The 17184-nt window shown below is 39.2% G+C and overlaps 1 protein-coding gene across 13 annotated transcripts in view; it reads right to left on the bottom strand.

Moving 5' to 3' along the window:
* The window catches only part of THOC2 (THO complex 2), a 118705-nt gene extending 101888 nt beyond the window's left edge, over positions 1 to 16817 (bottom strand). For 10 of the 13 annotated variants that reach the window (XM_027535063.1, XM_027535073.1, XM_027535062.1 and 7 more), the window contains exons 1-2: positions 16710 to 16817; positions 1604 to 1662 (exon numbers count right to left, since the gene is read on the bottom strand). In XM_027535063.1, the coding sequence (XP_027390864.1) occupies positions 1604 to 1662; positions 16710 to 16780 (130 nt within the window). In that variant the 5' untranslated portion in view covers positions 16781 to 16817. The remainder of the gene's footprint in view (positions 1 to 1603; positions 1663 to 16709) is intronic. The other 3 variants (XM_027535065.1, XM_027535070.1, XM_027535068.1) reach the window with 1 other exon arrangement.
* Positions 16818 to 17184: the final 367 nt, after the last annotated feature.

The raw sequence follows: 17184 nt of genomic DNA, 5'->3' as shown, positions 1-17184 counted from the left end.
TATCACTAGGAATGCTCATGTTCATCAGCCATCCTTACTATGTTATTTTATGGGGGGGAGGGGACTTATAAAAAGAACTTATAAAAGCAGCAGCATGTGCAAGGGAAACTGCCTTCCTGAAATGAAATCAATTTGGAGAGAGAAGCAAAAAGAGAAAAGACAGAAGGAACAATATCCAAAGTCAATGCCCCTGAGATATACAAAGGAAATTCTAAAGAAACAACATTCAGTTCCCTGCAAGTAGGCAAGAGCAAGAAAGAGAAAGTGAAAGTGAAGTGCTCAGTCGTTTCCGACTCTTTTGCTACCCGTGGACTGGAGCCCACCAAGCTCCTCCATCCATGGGATTCTCCAGGCAAGAATACTGGAGTGGGTTGCCATTTCCTTCTCCAGGGGATCTTCCCCACCCAGGGATCAAACCCAGGTCTCCCACATTGCAAGCAGACGCTTTAACCTCTGAGCCACCAGGGAAGCCCAGAGAACCCTCACAATTGAGCCAATGAGGCCACACCCCTACTAATTTGAGTTTCATATGTGAATCAGAACAACCATGCAAGTTAACAATAGTCTGATAGTTATTAAAGATCTAAATTGTTTCATTTAAAACTGTTAAGAGTAACCACCCTGTTATGCTATTTATAGTTTTGCTGAGAATGTTTTTTTTAACCCACTTAAGGTTTCAAACACAAACAAGATACAAGTTAACTGAGAAGTTAGAAACTTGTTTCAAACATAAGGAGAGGGAAAACTATCCAGTGCTTTTAAAAAGGACTCTTTTTTTTAGTTTCTTACTCTTCTGACAGTCAACTGACTTATTCAAAAATGGCATTGTATTAACAACCTCAAAAATCTTTATGAATGATCTGAAATTTTAAAAGCAGGATGACTATAAAATAACTTTAGGGATTGAGCAAGGAGTTTTAACAAGTCTTACCCAAATGACAGAAAGAAAAATGGTTCATTCACTCATTTGAAAATGCTTTCTACTCAAAAATCCAAATGTTCTTCAAAAAGTATATATTTTCATATTAAGATAATATTTAATTTTTGATAAAAGGAAACATTTACAGAAAATTAATAACTTATTTAAAATAGAATATTGATTATAAATTATTTTTCCAGATTGGAAAAAAATGTCATTGATTATACCCCCAGTGAAAGCTACATATGAAAATGGTTTAAATTACTGGGCATCATTGCTTTTGTTTTTGCCCCTCCTTTTCTGAATCCATATATCTAATTTTAAATTCAAAAAAATTAAACAGTAAATCCTTTAAAATAACTAAAAATTTACATTCAGTTTAATTGCATAACACTTTACTTAATAAATCATATTTGAGATATGCAGTCATAAACAACTCCTTTGCTTGTAATGTTTTCCATGACAACTGCCTTTAACAAGATCCCCAGATACCACCTAAACATAACCAGCTTTAGTAAAAACACTGAACCTCAGTTTCTGCAAGTTTCCTAGCACAAACAAGATCAGAATTAGTTTCTCTTTCCATGCTAGCTCTTCTATTTATAAAATTTAATGGAAAACAGGGTATTTTATTAATTTTGACCAAGCCAAATCTCATAGCTATGATATTTTTAAAAGTCTTACCTCTATAAGTTGAACTATCGTGGCTTTTATTTTCACTGAGGATCCGGCATAAATGTAAACTAGAATAAAACAAATAATCTGTATTAATTTCTAATTCTAACACAGATAATCCTTATACAGCAAATTCTATCAACTAAAAACATCTGGAAATGTATTACACATTTTAAGTCCATTAGTTTATAATTTAAATAAAATAAACCTAAAAACCATAATTGGAAGATGCTAATGAATCAAGACATTATTTTGAATGAAAACAGGTAAATAAAAGAATGAAAATCAAGCACTTATTCTGACTTTTGTATACAAACGAACAGTTGATAAGAAATGCCTCTGTTAGTATTTCAGCTAACAAAGGTATGATAGAACAGCACCATTTTTAAGTCCCTAATAAATTTAAGGATCTAGGCATCTATCAATGGCTGTTCACATCCTAAGACGCAATCAGATATTATGTGCCTCCTGATCCTAATGCAAGAATACACCACCACGTATGAAGTTGTCTTTGAGGAGGGGGAGCAAAACTTAAATACAAACTGTGGGAAACTCTATAGGACAATGGCCCAGTCTCTTCAACAAATATATTACAAGGAAAAATAAAAGATGGTGGGGGAGCCTCAGGGTAAAAAAGGCTTAAGAAGTACATCTATTGCAATGTATGCACTTCCCTCGTAGCTCAGATGGTAAAGAATCCGCCTGCAACGCGGGAGACCTGAGTTTGATCCCTGGGCTGGGAAGATCCCCTGGAGGAGAGCATGGCAACCCACTCCAGTATTCTCGCCTGGAGAATCCCCATGGACTGTAGCCTGCCAGGCTCCGCTGTCCATGGAATTTCCCAGGCAAGACTACTGGAGCAGGTTGCTATCTCCTATTCCAGGGGATCCTCCCGACTCAGGGATCGACCTGCTTCTCTTACGTCTTCCGCATTGGCAGGTGGATTCTTTACCGCTGAGACACTTGGGAAGCTCCATTAAATATGCACAGATATATATATTGAAAAATACTGAAATACATCAAGGTTAACATGGGTTTATTCCAAATACACAAAGTTGGTTCAAATTAATTTACCACATTAAACTTTTAAAATCACAAAATAGTTCAGAAAGTTTCTATTATTAGTTTTCTGTCTTTTTATGCATAAACATTTGACAAAATTCAATAACCATTCACTATTTTTTTTTAAAAAACTTTTTAAAAATTAAGAGTAAGAAAAAAAGTTGTAACTTGATAAAGTAGCAGTTCTGATAGTGTGGTTCACAAACCCCTGATCCCCAAGACAGTTTCTGGCATTCTGCAAGGTCAAAACTATATTCGTAATAGTACTAAGACTGCATTTCCCTTCTTACTGTACTGACATTCGCACTAATAATTCAAAAGCAAAGGACGGTGAGACTGCTGGCACCTTAGCATTCATTAGGGTAGTAGCACCAAACTGTCTCACTGAATTCTTCACAATCAGGAAGTCAAAGAATAAAAAAACAATTTTTTTTAAGAAATCAAAGAATAAAGTCAGTCTCATGTAAGATGTCACCAAATTGTTTCATTACATCTCTCATGATCATTCACACAAACAAAAGCCAGTTTCACTTAAGAACGTCCTTGATGGGAGTGGCTCAGCAAGATGGCAAAATAGGAGGTCCCAGGCCTTCCTTCCTCCCATAGAAACACAACTCAACAATACATATCCACAATTCCCTTTATGAGAAATTCAGAAACAGTTAAGAGGCTCCTGCACCCCAGGCAAGAACTAAACCAGCTGCATGAAAGCTCCTAGGAAAATACATGATGCTTTTTCACCATGGTCCCTACTCCTGGCACAGCACCGCATGACTGGAAGGTAATTCCCAATTTCCAAATTCTCTCTGAGGAGGGAAAGAGAAGACTGGACTATATATACATCTAACGTTCTTCCGGGGGCAGGGGCAGCGAGGGGGTTCGGGGGGTCAGGGAGGTGCCCAACAGCTTGGCAATCTCTCCCTCAAGGGAGAAAGAGAAAACTAGAGCGTGTGCCCAGTATTCCAGCTTTGGGGGAGGGGGCACTACCTGAGAGACTGGTTTCTGTCTAGCCTGACTCGGGGCACTGATGGTACCCAGCATACTCTAGCTGCCTGGGAGCCACTAAGAACAAAAAAAAGCTGGGTGGCATGCATGCTGCTGCTTCAGAGGACCCTAGAGTACAACAGATGGACACCAGAGGAAGCGAGAGAGGGAAAGCTTGTAGAAAATCCCTCTAATCTGGAATCTACACATTAGGCCAGAGAAGACACATCCAGAGAAAAATTTGAGAGGCTCCCAGAATCTACAGCCAAGCTGATTGGTAAAGGCCTTTCCTTGCACTGAAGCAGTCCATAAAGCCTGGGATAAAAGAGTGTTTTTTCAAATGCAAAGATAACCAACACAAAACTACAAGGAACATAAAGAAACAGGTAAAATTGGTCCAATAAAAGGAACAAAATTTGTCTTCAGAAACTGATCCTAAAGAATTAGAGCTATGTGGATTATCTGACAACGAATTTAAAATAACCATCATAGAGATGCTCAGCGAGTTCAGGAAAATGATGCATGAAGAGAATGAGAATGACAAAAGGACAGAAAATTTTAAAAGAACCAAACAAATTCTGGCGCTAAAGAACACAACTAAACTGAAAAATTTGTTAGATGTTCAACAGCATTATGGACAGTCATATACAAAATAACGAAATTGGATACTTCTTACATCATACACAAAAATCAACTCAAAATAGATCAAATACATAAAAATAAGACCAGAAACTGTAAAACCCCTAGAAAAAAACAGGAAGAAAGCTTCATGACATTGGTCTTGGCAATGATTTCTTGGATGCGACACCAAAAGCACAGACAATGCAAGCAAAAACAGTCAAGTGGACCATCAAACTAAACACTGTATGCACAGCGAAGAAATGACAAACAAAATGAAAAGGCGGGGGACTTCCCTGATGGTCCAGTGGCTGAAGCTCCATGCTTCTACTGCAGGGACACAGTTTGACCCCCGAGGAGCTAGGACGCTGCATGCCTCAAGTTGTGGCCAAAAAAAAAGAAAAGGTAACCTATGAAATAGGGGGAAAAAAGGTTTGTGAACCATCCATGTATCTGATAAGGGGCTAACATTCAAAATATATAAGAAACACCTACAACTCAATAGCAAGAAAACAACCTGATTAAAAAATGAATTGTTGTTTAGTCGCTAAGCCATGTCCGACTCTTGCAACCCCACGGACTGTAGCCTGCCAGGTTCCTCTGTCCATGGGACTCTCCAGGCAAGAATACTGGAGTGGGTTAAATAGACATTTTTGCAAAGAAGATCTACAAGGGTCTTTCCCTGGTGGTTCAGTGGTTAAGACTCTGCGCTCCCAATACAGGGGGCATGGGTTTGATCCCTGGTTGGGGAACTAAGATCCCACATGTCGCAAGGCATAGCCTAAAAAAAAAAAGGACAGACAAAATGGCCAATAGGTTATGAAAAGATGCTCAACATCACTTATTATCAGAGAAATGCAAATCAAAAACAAAATGAGCTATCACCTCACACTTGTAAAAGTGGTCATTATCAAAAAACTGCAAGCAAACAAATGACATCTGATAAAGGACTATTATCCAAAATATACAAATAACTCTTAAAACTCAACAATAAGAAAACAACCAACCAATTTAAACATGAGCAAAGACCTTAACTGACATCTCATCAAAAGATATACAGATGGCAAATGAGCATATGAAAAGATGTTCCACATCATACATCATCACAGACATGGAAACTAAAACAATGAGATATCACTACACACTTATTAGAATGGCCACAATCTGGAACACTGCCAACACCAAATGCTGGTGAGGATGTGGTGCAACATAACACTCAATCATCTTTAGTGGCAAGGAAAAATGGGACAGCCACACTGGAACACAGTTTAGTGGTTTCTTACAAGAGTAAACATACTCTTACCTTACAATCCAACTCTCTCACTCCTTGATATTTACCCAAAGGAGAGGAAAACTTATGTCTACACAAAAACCTGCACAAGGATGTTAACAGCACCTTCATTCATAACTACCAAAGCTTGGAAGCAACCAGGATGTCCTTCGATAGGTGAATGGATAAACAAACTGGTACATCACACAATGGAATATTATGCAGCACCATACAGAAATAAGCTATAAAGCAATGAAGCTATGACAAGACATGGACATGGGAAACCTTAAGTGCACATTAATCAGTCAACAAAGTCAATCTGAAAAATCTACACAGTGTATGTTTCTAACTATATGTCATTCTGGAAAAGGCAAAACTATGGAGACAGTAAAAAGTTCAGTGGTTACCAGGGGCTAGGAAGAAAGATGAAGAGGCAGAACACAGAGGATTTTTAGGGTAGTGAAAATACTCGGATACTATAATGATGGATGCATGTTATTATGGTCTAAACCCATAAAATGTGCAACACCAAGAGTGAAAACAAAGGTAAACTATGAATTGGGGGCAATTATGATTTGTCAATGCAGATTCACCAATTGTAACAAATGTATCACTCTGGTGGGGAAATGCTGATAATGTGGGAGGTTATGCATGTGTGGGGACAGGGGGTAAATGGGAAATTTATGTACCTTTTTCTCAATTTTTCTGTGAACCTAAAACACCTGTTTTTAGAAAGTAACAGAAAATAAGTGTTAGGGAGGATATGAAGAAACTGGAAACCTTGTGCACTGTTTGTGGGAATGTAAAATGGTGAATAGTACGAGAGTTCCTCAAATAAGTAAAAACAGAACTACCATACAACCCAGCAACCCCACTTCTGGGTATTTACTCATAAAAGTTGAAATCAGGGTATCAAAGAGGTATTTGCAGTCTCATATTTATTGCAGCATTATTCACAATAGCCAAGAGATAGGAAAAAACCTAAATGTCCATCAAGAGATGAGTACATAAAGAAAACCTCATGAATATACAATGGAACGCTATTCAATAATAAATCCTGTCATATACAACAACATGGATGAGCCATGAAGATAGTATGCGAAACAAAATAGCCACAGAAGAATAAATACTACATGACTCCACTTATATGAGGTATCTAAAGTAATCAAGCTCACAGAAGCAAAAAGTAGAATTTCAGTGGTTGCCAGGGGCTAGAGGGATAGAGAAACGGGAACCTGCTGTTCAATGTGTATAAATGTCAGCCATCCAAGATTAAAAAGATCTAAAGATCTGTTGTACATTGTGCTTATCATTAACAATACTGCACTGTTTACTTAAAAATGTGTTAAGATTTATCTGTTATATGTTTGTATCTACAATAAAGAAAATGTCCTTAATGAATTTTATTAAATCCTAGCCCTGAGAACATGTTTTTTTTAGAATACATATTTTTAATATTCTATGTGGCAAATTGGAACGTATACATAAAACATTTTTGTCACACACCAAAATACCATGGTTGTCTCCAGGAAAATCACTTATGCAATTGTTTGAATTGTGAGCTGAACTAGCTGCTTTTTCACATAACACCATTTTTACTTGAAAGTGAAAGTTGCTTGTTCAGTCGTGCCCGACTCTTTGCAACCCCATGGACTATACAGCCCATGGAATTCTCCAGGCCAGAATACCGGAGTGGGTAGCCTTTCCTTTCTCCAGGGGATCTTCCCAACCCAGGGATCGAACCCAGGTCTCATGCATTGCAGGCAGATTCTTTACCAGCTGAACCACAAGAGAAGCCCTTTTTACTTGAAAGAACTGACAAACTATGGGTATTCAGATTTGGGTCTTTGGCCGGAGTTTTCTCAAAAATGAACCAAGTGAGCCAGTCACTTCAAGGGAAAAAGCTGAGAGTGTCTGTTGCCAGTGATAAAAGGTAAGTTTTCAAACAAAAATTAGAATTTTGGAAAACTTTAATCTGGCACCATGGACTTGGCTAGTTCACAATTCATAAAAACTTCCCTGATTAGTTCAGTGATGATACTAAAGAATGTGGTTTTTTTATATTATACAATGCATTGTGTCATATTTGGAAGTGCCGCATCATTGGGTGAACCAGTATTTTCCAACTGACCAATGCATGATTCTGCAAAATAATACATGGGTAAAACAGATTCCAAGTAAAAGAGAGACAACTGGATTTCAATATAACAACATACAGGGAGTACACAGATATGATTTTAGGTTTGGCATTGCAACAAACCATTAAGAAACTACCATTTGACAAATTTTGACATGATATTAAAAAATATCTACAATTGTCTGAAAAGACTACTAAAATTCTCTTCCTTTTGCCAACTATTTAAGTGTGAGGCTGAACTTTCTTCATATACATCCACCACGACAATATATTGCAACCCCCTACTTCACAGCACACATAAAAATCACCTCCAGTTAGGTAAGACTTAAAAAGGGAAAGCAACATAATGTTTCCAGAAAAGTCATAGCGTAGTTCATTAACCTTAGAATGGAGAGAAACTAGTAAACACAAAAAAGTACTACTCAGAAAGTAGAAGACAGATACATTTAACTACATTAAAATGAACAACTTCTACTCATTAAAAGTCACCACTGTACAGTGGAAATACAAGCCTAAGAATAACAAAAGAGATTTGCCACACACAGTGTAACCCACTGAAAGAACTACAATTTATAGAAAGAACTACAAATCAATGAAAGAAATGCGAACAATCCAATCGAAAAATGGAAAAAAGATATAAAGAGATCTTTACCAATAAACCAAAGTCCAAATCACCAATAATATACAAAAAGACGCCTATATAGCACATGGAACTCTGCTGAGTGTTACAGGGCTCCCTAGATGGGAGGGGAGTTCGAGGGAGAATGAATACATGTGTATAGCTGAATATTTTCACTGTTGTGAAACTATCACAACATTGTTAATTGGCTACACCCTAATACAAAATAAAAAGTAAAAAAAAAAAAAAAAACAGATGCCTATGCTACAAATGAACGCATATGCAAAACAGACTCAGACACAGAAAACAAACTTGTGGTTACCAAAGGAGAGGTGTGGGAAGGAGCAGTTTAGGACTATGGGATTAACAACTGCTATGTATAAAGTAGTTTGTTAGTCATAGTAGTATAAAATAGCTTCCTCCCTGGTAGCTCAGCTGGTAAAGAATCTGCCTCCAATGCAGGAGACCCTGGTTCAATTCCTAGATTGGGAAGATCCTCTGGAAAAGGGTTAGGCTACCGACTCCAGTATTCCTGGGCTTCCCTGGTGGCTCAGATGGTAAAAGAATCCGCCTACAGTGTGGGAGACCTGGGTTCGATCCCTGGGTTGGGAAGATCCCCTGGAGAAGACAACCGTTACCCACTCCACTACTGTTGCCTAGAGAATTCCAGGGACAGAGGACCCTGGTGGGTTACAGTCCACGGGGTCACAAAGAGTCGGACACAACTGAGTGACTTTCACTTTTCATGTATAAAATAAACAACAAGAACATACTGTGTAGCACAGAGAATTGTAGCCATTATCTTGTAATAACCTGTAAATGCAGTATAATCTGCAAAAATACTGAATTACTACTTTGTACACCTGAAACTAATAATGTAAATCAACTATACTTCAACTAAAAAAAATTGGAAAAAATGCCTATGAAAATGTTGAAGAAAATAACATTAGATATGCTGCTGCTGCTAAGTCACTTCAGTCACGTCCGACTCTGTGCGACCCCATAGACGGCAGCCCACCAGGCTCCCCCATCCCTGGGATTCTCCAGGCAAGAACATTAGATATATACACTGACAAAAAATTTACAGTGTGACAATGTTAGATGTTGGGCTTCCCAGGTGGCACAGTGGTATAGAATCTGCCTGCCAATGCAGGAGACACAGGTTGATCCCCGGGTAGGGAAGATCCCCTGGAATAGGCAATGGCAACCCACTCCAGTATTCTTGCCTGGAAAATTCCATGGACAGAGGAGCCTGGAGGGCTACAGTTCATGGGGTTGCAAAGAATCGGACATGACTGAGCAACTGAGCACATAGCACAATATTAGATGTTAGCCAGGATGTGAAGGTGAACTCTCATACACTGCTGATGGGAGTATATTCGGAAATAGTATGGCAGTATCTAGTAAAGTTGGTGTGTGTGCACCTGTGTACACCAAAATACCTGTATAAGAATGGCTCTATTGGCTTTGTTGCTAACAGCCAAAAACTCAAACAATAAACTTGTTCCTCAGTAACATAAGAGATAAAGTATGGTATAGTTACACAATGGAGCATCTTATAACTATGAAAATCAAAGAACTGCAAATACTCGCAAAATACAAATGAATCCGAAAGACATAATGTTGATCAAAAGCAGTCAGGAACAATTAGAACACATCCTCTACGATTCCACTTATATGAAATTCAAAAAGAACAAACTTAAACTTCTTTGGTAGCAAAACTGTAAATAAAAACAAGAGAAAGCCATAAACGTCAGTTACCACAGGGGAGGTAAAAGAGTACGAAAAGGAAGGGGGATTATGTTGACTAGAGCTGGGTATGAGTTACATGAGTGTGCATCTTAGTGATTCTTTGAGCTCTACATTTAAATTTTAGGCACTTTTCTGTATTCTTTTAATTTCACAATTTAGAAAAAGTAATTGTTATTACAAGCTGTACAAAACTCAAACAAAAAAAGGAGAACCAACGAATGCATATGTTTATTTTTTTAAGTCTAGCAATCCAGTCAATAAAGCAAGTAACTATAAAACTGACAGAATATGCTTATATATCACATCTAAGGTGAAATATGATGCCACATTACAACCATCCGCAGAGGGATTATCTACTTTGCAGATTATGCATGCCCTTGCAGTTCACCTCTCTTGTGTCTTTTATTTCACGACTCCATCATCAGGATAAGCAGGGTAAGGTTCAATGGACTTTTCCAGGTCAAAAATTCATCTGTAGGGCTCACAAAATTATTTTCAAAACCAAAGAATAAAAATGCCTTGCCAACAGACAACTATTAATAAATCTGCATAGTTTGAAAATCTCATTTAGCTGTTAGTTTTTAATCAACTCCTATTAAAAGAACAAAAATTTTCGGAGAGCACCTTAGAAATGGTAAAATAAGGCAGTTTAAGTTTGACTCCAAGTACTTTCAACTATTTCTCCTGAGAACCAGATAGGCCTTCCAATGTGCTAAGACAGTGGGTAAGCTTTTAATTTCTCAAAGTAAGTTAAACCTACAACGAGCTTATCTCAAATATGAAACAAAATCAGTCTTCATTACATTATGCAATACAAAAATATCTGCTTCAGACTAGCATCAGAGAATATAACCTAAAAATGCCTGACACCTAGCTCCTTTTTGTTCAGAGTAAATATGTAAGAGAGTGCATCAAGGCTGCTTCAGTATTTGCCATAAAGTACTGAAACAATCCCCGCCCCATCCCTCCCCCCTTGGTTTTCACTGTCCCCATAGGTTCAATTCCCTTTAGAATGTAGTAGCAGGAAATATTGCATCTTTGACAGAAGAATGCAAGGAAATCCTGTAACTCATCTTTCCCTTTGTACCCTGGCTACTAAAAAGCAAGGTCAAATATTCTTTCTTACAGTGAATCTGTCTGCTTATTCACATTTTCAACAGCTTCATTTTCTATTTGTTTTAACAAGCTTAATGCAGATGTCTTTTGCTATAATCCTTCCAGAGGGGAGGGGCAAATGTCAGTGTACCAAATCCCACTTAATCTAATGGTACAGTCATTGTTACATAATTTTTAAAAATAACTGAAATGTAATTCCATCTTGTCAGTCACAAAAGCTACAAACATATTCATTAGGATGCAGATGATAATGTCATCATGAACTATTAATTACCATCTTAAAGACTCACTCAAACTGTGTAAGGAATCACTGATGGGTTATTACATTATATAAAGCAACTTATTTGTGTAACTTTTATTTCCCTAGTATAAAATACTTCTTCCCTAGTTGTTGGAGGAAACTAAAAACTCACTAAGAATGTTCCCCCATCAGTAGATTTGTCCCAGCTTTTCCCCTAAGTTCTTCCACTAACAGAAGATCATGAAGTACCCTTAAAGGGACAATCCTGTTTCAGAATGCTGCACGTCTTACTACACCTCTTGTACAGTTTAGTACTCTATCCTAAATCTTAAAAGGAGAAAAACAAAACTTGAGCAGTTGCCCATTTTAATGTGGCTTTAAAAATAATCAAATATTCTGCCTTGGAAAAAATTCAAATGACTATTTTAGTCCCTTAAGAACCTCCAAATAATTGGGTTTACCATGTTTTCCACTTTTATGACAGTTTGGTGCTACAGTGGAGATGCAACCTCAGGCCCCTGAGAACAAAGAGTCTACTTTTTGTCAAAGATATATGAAATTTAAACGGAATAAAATGTCTTAAGTTCTTCCAAGGACTTAAGTATTTTGTGAATACTCTTTAACATGAGTATTTGACTGTCCATCTTACTTGATCCTATTTTCCAGTAAAGAAACACAACATAAGCCTGAACTATTGGATTATACGCAACATCTCAAAGCTGGTTCTACATATAAACAATTGATAGAGATCTGTGCTTCAACTAATTTTTAAAACAAAACAAAAGGTGGCTAAACTTTGTTAAGCAAGTGTTACCTCTATTATCATTGACAGGAGACATAACCCCAAAAAATGAGTATTGGGACATGTAGTGTTATCTCGAAACATGTATTTAAGAAAATGAAAATATGCACTTACGAGGAGGAAAAGGAACAGGAAATGTTAAAGACAACAGAAGTTCCTGCACACAAGTACATTAATAGCACTCATGCTACCTTAGTTAAAGAACAATTTTTCTAACAAAAAAAGAAAGCAGTAGCCTGGAAAAACCTCCTGATACTGCTACATTTTCTGAAGAATGAATTTCTCTTACAGGGAAATAGACCAAGACTTATACTTGCAAACACAGGTCAAAATGAGAAAACGAATGCCAAATGAAGACAAGACATGAAGAAATGGTTTCAGATAAAGCTTCAGATGAACTTAGAGCACGTTTTGAAGGGGAAAAAAGACAAATACTAAACAAAAAATTTCTTAGACTGTTTGCTATAAACTCCCTCCTCCTACTTTGCTCCAAAAAATTCAGGTCAGACAACATTTAATGAACATCCAAATGCCCTTCCTTAAGCTCTGGAATATGTCAAATCATCCAGTAGCAGATGAAGAAAACAACGGCAACCAAAACATTTGGCCATTAAATTTTAAAACTGTATTATTGCCTGTGGGTGTGTGTGCTCAATCATGTCCAACTCTCCGCCACCCCATGGACTGTAGCACACCAACCTCCTCTGTCCATGGAATTTTCCAGGAAAGAATACTGGAGTGGGTTGCCATTTCCTCCTCCAGGGGATCTTCCCAACCCAGGGATCAAACCCACATCTCCTGCATTGGCAGATGAATTCTTTACTGCTGAGCTACTGAGGAATAAGGTAACACCCAACAAAAATTTCTGTTTGATATGTAAATTTTTTTAAGAAAAAGAATCAAGTTATTTAAACAAATACATGATATTTAACAAATGTAAGTATTTTGAAATAAGTATTGACAGGAGGCTAACATCTTCAGATTAAGAGCTTGGAATATAAATCCTCCATTAAGGTTGCTTGTGACACAAAGAAATGCTGGGCTCACTGTGTTAAAGATGTCTACTAGAAATAAAATTCTCCCCTAGATCTACCAGTACATGCAAGTTTATTAGCTTAATCATGGCAAATCCTATGATAATATGAAATAATCAAGAAACTTAAGCTCTAATTCCAAAATTAAAGTGATTAAATCCGTATCTTGCATATGTCACAGAATTTCAAAGAGTTTGCATTAAGATGTGAAACTTAGAGTAAATCTAAGTGTTACTGCAAAGGACACTTAATTATGTTTTCAGAGTCCTTTGTGCTTTTGCTATCTCTTGGAAAAGATCACTTTAAGAGTTCTGTAATTTACCATTAAAAACATAATCAGTATCTCTGGAAATAGGTTAGCTAGTTATGTGATGGACCATTCACATGGGCAAAATACAGTTTTTCTTTTTTCCCTAGTTATCTAACAAAACTTACTCTTCAAAGCCAAGACTTTCCATCTTAATTGACAGCTGCTTTTCTTTTCATGAGGCACAAATAAGAATTGCCCTCTCAATGTTATAAAACGCCCCATACAGCTCATATGTCCCTTTAACACTGTGCTGCTGAACTTGATACAACTCCAAGAATACAGACTTATACTTATAGAAAGTAACGGACAAGAAATGAACTTACACCTCATGAAAAATATCATGACTTTTGGTCAACTTAAAGCTCATCTGTTAACTTTTCTCATTAAAAAGGAAAAATCCACTGAAGATATAATTTTAAATACTGATCAATCTTAAAAGCCAAATATGTAAATGGATTCACTAATAATTTGGTAGCACATTATCTTTTTAACATTTCTGGTTGCTGGTTCATATTTTAAGAAGCTGTTTCCAGAGAAAGGAAAAGATTTTTTGTAATATATTTATAATACCATTTTTTATAATAAAATGAAAATGCTAACTCTATCGTTAGCAAGATAAAAAACTCCAAAGTTAGACTATATGCAATAAAGTTTCCAAAGAGGGAAAAGAGGTCAAATGAAGACTAAGTACTGGATGGTGATGAGTTTGACTATTTAAAGTATTTCATTATGTCACCCAACTATTTAAAATACTTCATTAATGTCACACGACTCTCTTCATGTAACAGAACAGTTATAAAACTGACTATACTGATCTGGATCTACTATAATTCAAACTACATTCCACAAGCCATGCAATAACTTCATACACCTAAGTTCGAATAACAGTTTTGAAGCAGCTCTTCAAAAACACAGAAATTACAATGGGTAGCATGGATAATGTAAATATGCATAAAGTGAATCCAAAATACCAATTCTGACTAGATACTTCGAACTCCTACATGACTTTTTCTTCAACCATTGCCAGTCAAAAGCCAAGCAGAATTTTACCTCCTAGCCCTAATACCACTCACTCTAAGATGGGAATAACAGTAAAACTGTCAAAAACAGCTGGAAGGAGCAAGCTAAGTAGTCCACAAAGATGACAATCCCCATATAACTAAGTTGACTTTAAGAGTTAACAAAGTAACAATCAACTGTGTACCCGTTTGCGTGGGTGGGCGTGGGGGGTGGGAATGGGGTGGTTATCCTACTCTCATATAGATGAAAATGATGCTTTGCTTTGGTAACTTCTCATCCTGCCTTCCCCGCACACAAGGCACTTTAACAGCTACTTGTTAACTAGCACGTACAAGGATGTGCAAAATGTTCCTAACAGTTAAAAGTGAGTGGTTATCAAACAGACTTCCCTGTCAGTTCATAAAACAATAAGCTCCCTAAGCAGACGCTAGGGCGGCTGGAGGGAGGGGGATAGAGGACGGGGACGGGAGGGTTGACCCAAAAGAAACGTGAGACACAGTCCCCACTCTTAAAGGATCACTCAATTCGTTGGAGTACAAGAGATTACATGAAGAATCAGAGACGAATTAATTGCTAACCTGAGTAGTACAGACTTTTAAGTGCAAGATCTGTTCAGAGAAGTTGAAATATTAAAGACTGCAATAATAATATTACTTGCAATAGTAGTTATCACTTGAGCACTTACTATAAGCCCAATGCTTTACAGGCATTAATCTTCGCAACAATCCTTTGAGTATTTATTATTCCCAATTTACTCAAGGGGAAACGGTCACAGTGGCTAAGGAACTTACCCAAGGTCACCTGGCTAGTTAAGTGGCTAAAACTACCGCCTACCCAGGCGATCCAATTCTAGCGCTCACACTAAGACTTCGAAAGTAACGCGAGTGCGGACGGGGGCTGGGGAGGGTCATGAAGGCTGGCGCGGGCCATGTAGGCTGGCGCGAGTCATGTAGGCTGGCGCGATTACACGCGCAAGATCCGGCAACACGTTCCCCGCGTTTGGTCCCGGTACCGAAGTTCTAAAAACCGTATTTTTCGCACGGGCAACCGTAAACTGACTACTGGTTAGGGAGGGGAGGGGAGGCGGGGGGGCGCAACCACGCGGAAAACAGCTAATGAAGAGTTAATCTCATACCCGGCTGAGCTTTAACTAATAAAGCGATCCAGAGAAAGACATTCGCAATAAGTCATTTGTTTTAAAATCTGGGGTTTGTTCCGCCGCTTAAACGAATTTTCCCCCCGAGACAGACAGAGCCGAAATTTGGGGCAAGGAAATCACGGGTTATGGCAGATTACGGTCTTCTGTGTTACGGAAAGAAAGAAAGAGGAAAAACACCCAAGTTTTATGACTACAGGAAACACGTTATTTTAGGTACCCGAGAACCTTGGAGAGTTGCCAAAATTAGTTGCAGTCCCAGGACAAAATGGGGTTTGGGAAACATTTAATGACGAAAAAGTTGATTCCAAGCCGAAATGGCCCTGAGATGGAAAGACAGAGCAAAGAAATGCAGGTAGATCTTGGAGAAAGCGGCGATGCTTGCTACACTTCGCCCATGGACAGCGGCGCCGCGAGGGGCCGGGACGGTCTGGGGACCGTCTAGGAGATCGCTCCTCAGGAGGGCGAGAGGTGCCAAGCGGGGTCCTTCTCGATGCCCTGGGCGGAAAGGAGGGGAGGGAGTCCGGGACAGTCCGGACTTCGGGCAGAGGAGGCGCCGGGCTCCGAACTGCAGAGTCGAACGGGTGCAGAGTAAAGAAATGGGACAGAGAGAGACGGAAAGTCAGAACCCTCCTGGCGCGGCCCGGTAAAGAGAAAGGAGCCAAGTGAGCTCAGCGAAGAGGGGGACAAAAAGAGACGGAGCGAGAGCGCGGGGACCCGCAGGGACAAAACGGGGAGTTCTGCTAAGAGGCTAAAGAAAGACAAGCTCTGGCGGGCAGCGGGGCTTTAAGAGGAGCCCAGGAAAGGTAGGAGATCGGCGGCAGTTACCAGCACCTTTCCTCCCCGAGTTCGAAACTCCCAGTCAAGCATCCACACCCGTCACCCAGATGGGGGAGGGGACACCTCTCCCCCCCCACCTCCCCCCAAATGTGAGAGCACTGCTGACGCCCAAGCCCGGCCCGGCGGAGCGCTCGCCTCCAGCCCGGACACTCACAATTCGCCTCTCCCTGATTTCTCCCAGTTCTTTATCCACTCTACGGGAACCACCACGGTTGCGGCCGCCATCTTCCCCTCACTAGTAGCAGAGGCCCGGATGTGTAGCACGCGAGCGAGGGGTCAAAGGGGAGCACCGCCCACGGGGAATGCCGGGAGCCGCGAGTTCGGTTTTTTTATTTCCCGCCCCACTTTCCACCCCACCCTGCGGAAGCCCGAGGCTCTGCCACCAACCAGGTGGCTGGGACCCATGGGTCCCGTCGCAGAGTGACTACGCTGGCCGCGCCCTCTGCAAACCTGGCCCCACTTCCCTTTAGAGCAGAAAAAAATGCCATCCCCAGGCCAACTCGTAGCCTTTATCTTCTTCCCTCGTCTCTACTCCAGACCACTAAGTCAAACTTGTGTTTTTAAAGCACCTAATGTGTGCTAGACACTGGGGATAGAGAAATAATAAGCCATGATTCCTACCCTCAAGC

The sequence above is a fragment of the Bos indicus x Bos taurus genome, chromosome X, assembly GCF_003369695.1.
Source record: "Bos indicus x Bos taurus breed Angus x Brahman F1 hybrid chromosome X, Bos_hybrid_MaternalHap_v2.0, whole genome shotgun sequence".
NCBI classification, from domain to species: domain Eukaryota; kingdom Metazoa; phylum Chordata; class Mammalia; order Artiodactyla; family Bovidae; genus Bos; species Bos indicus x Bos taurus.
The sequence above is the reverse complement of the archived record's forward strand: the minus strand, read 5'-3'. Positions and strand labels throughout refer to the sequence as shown.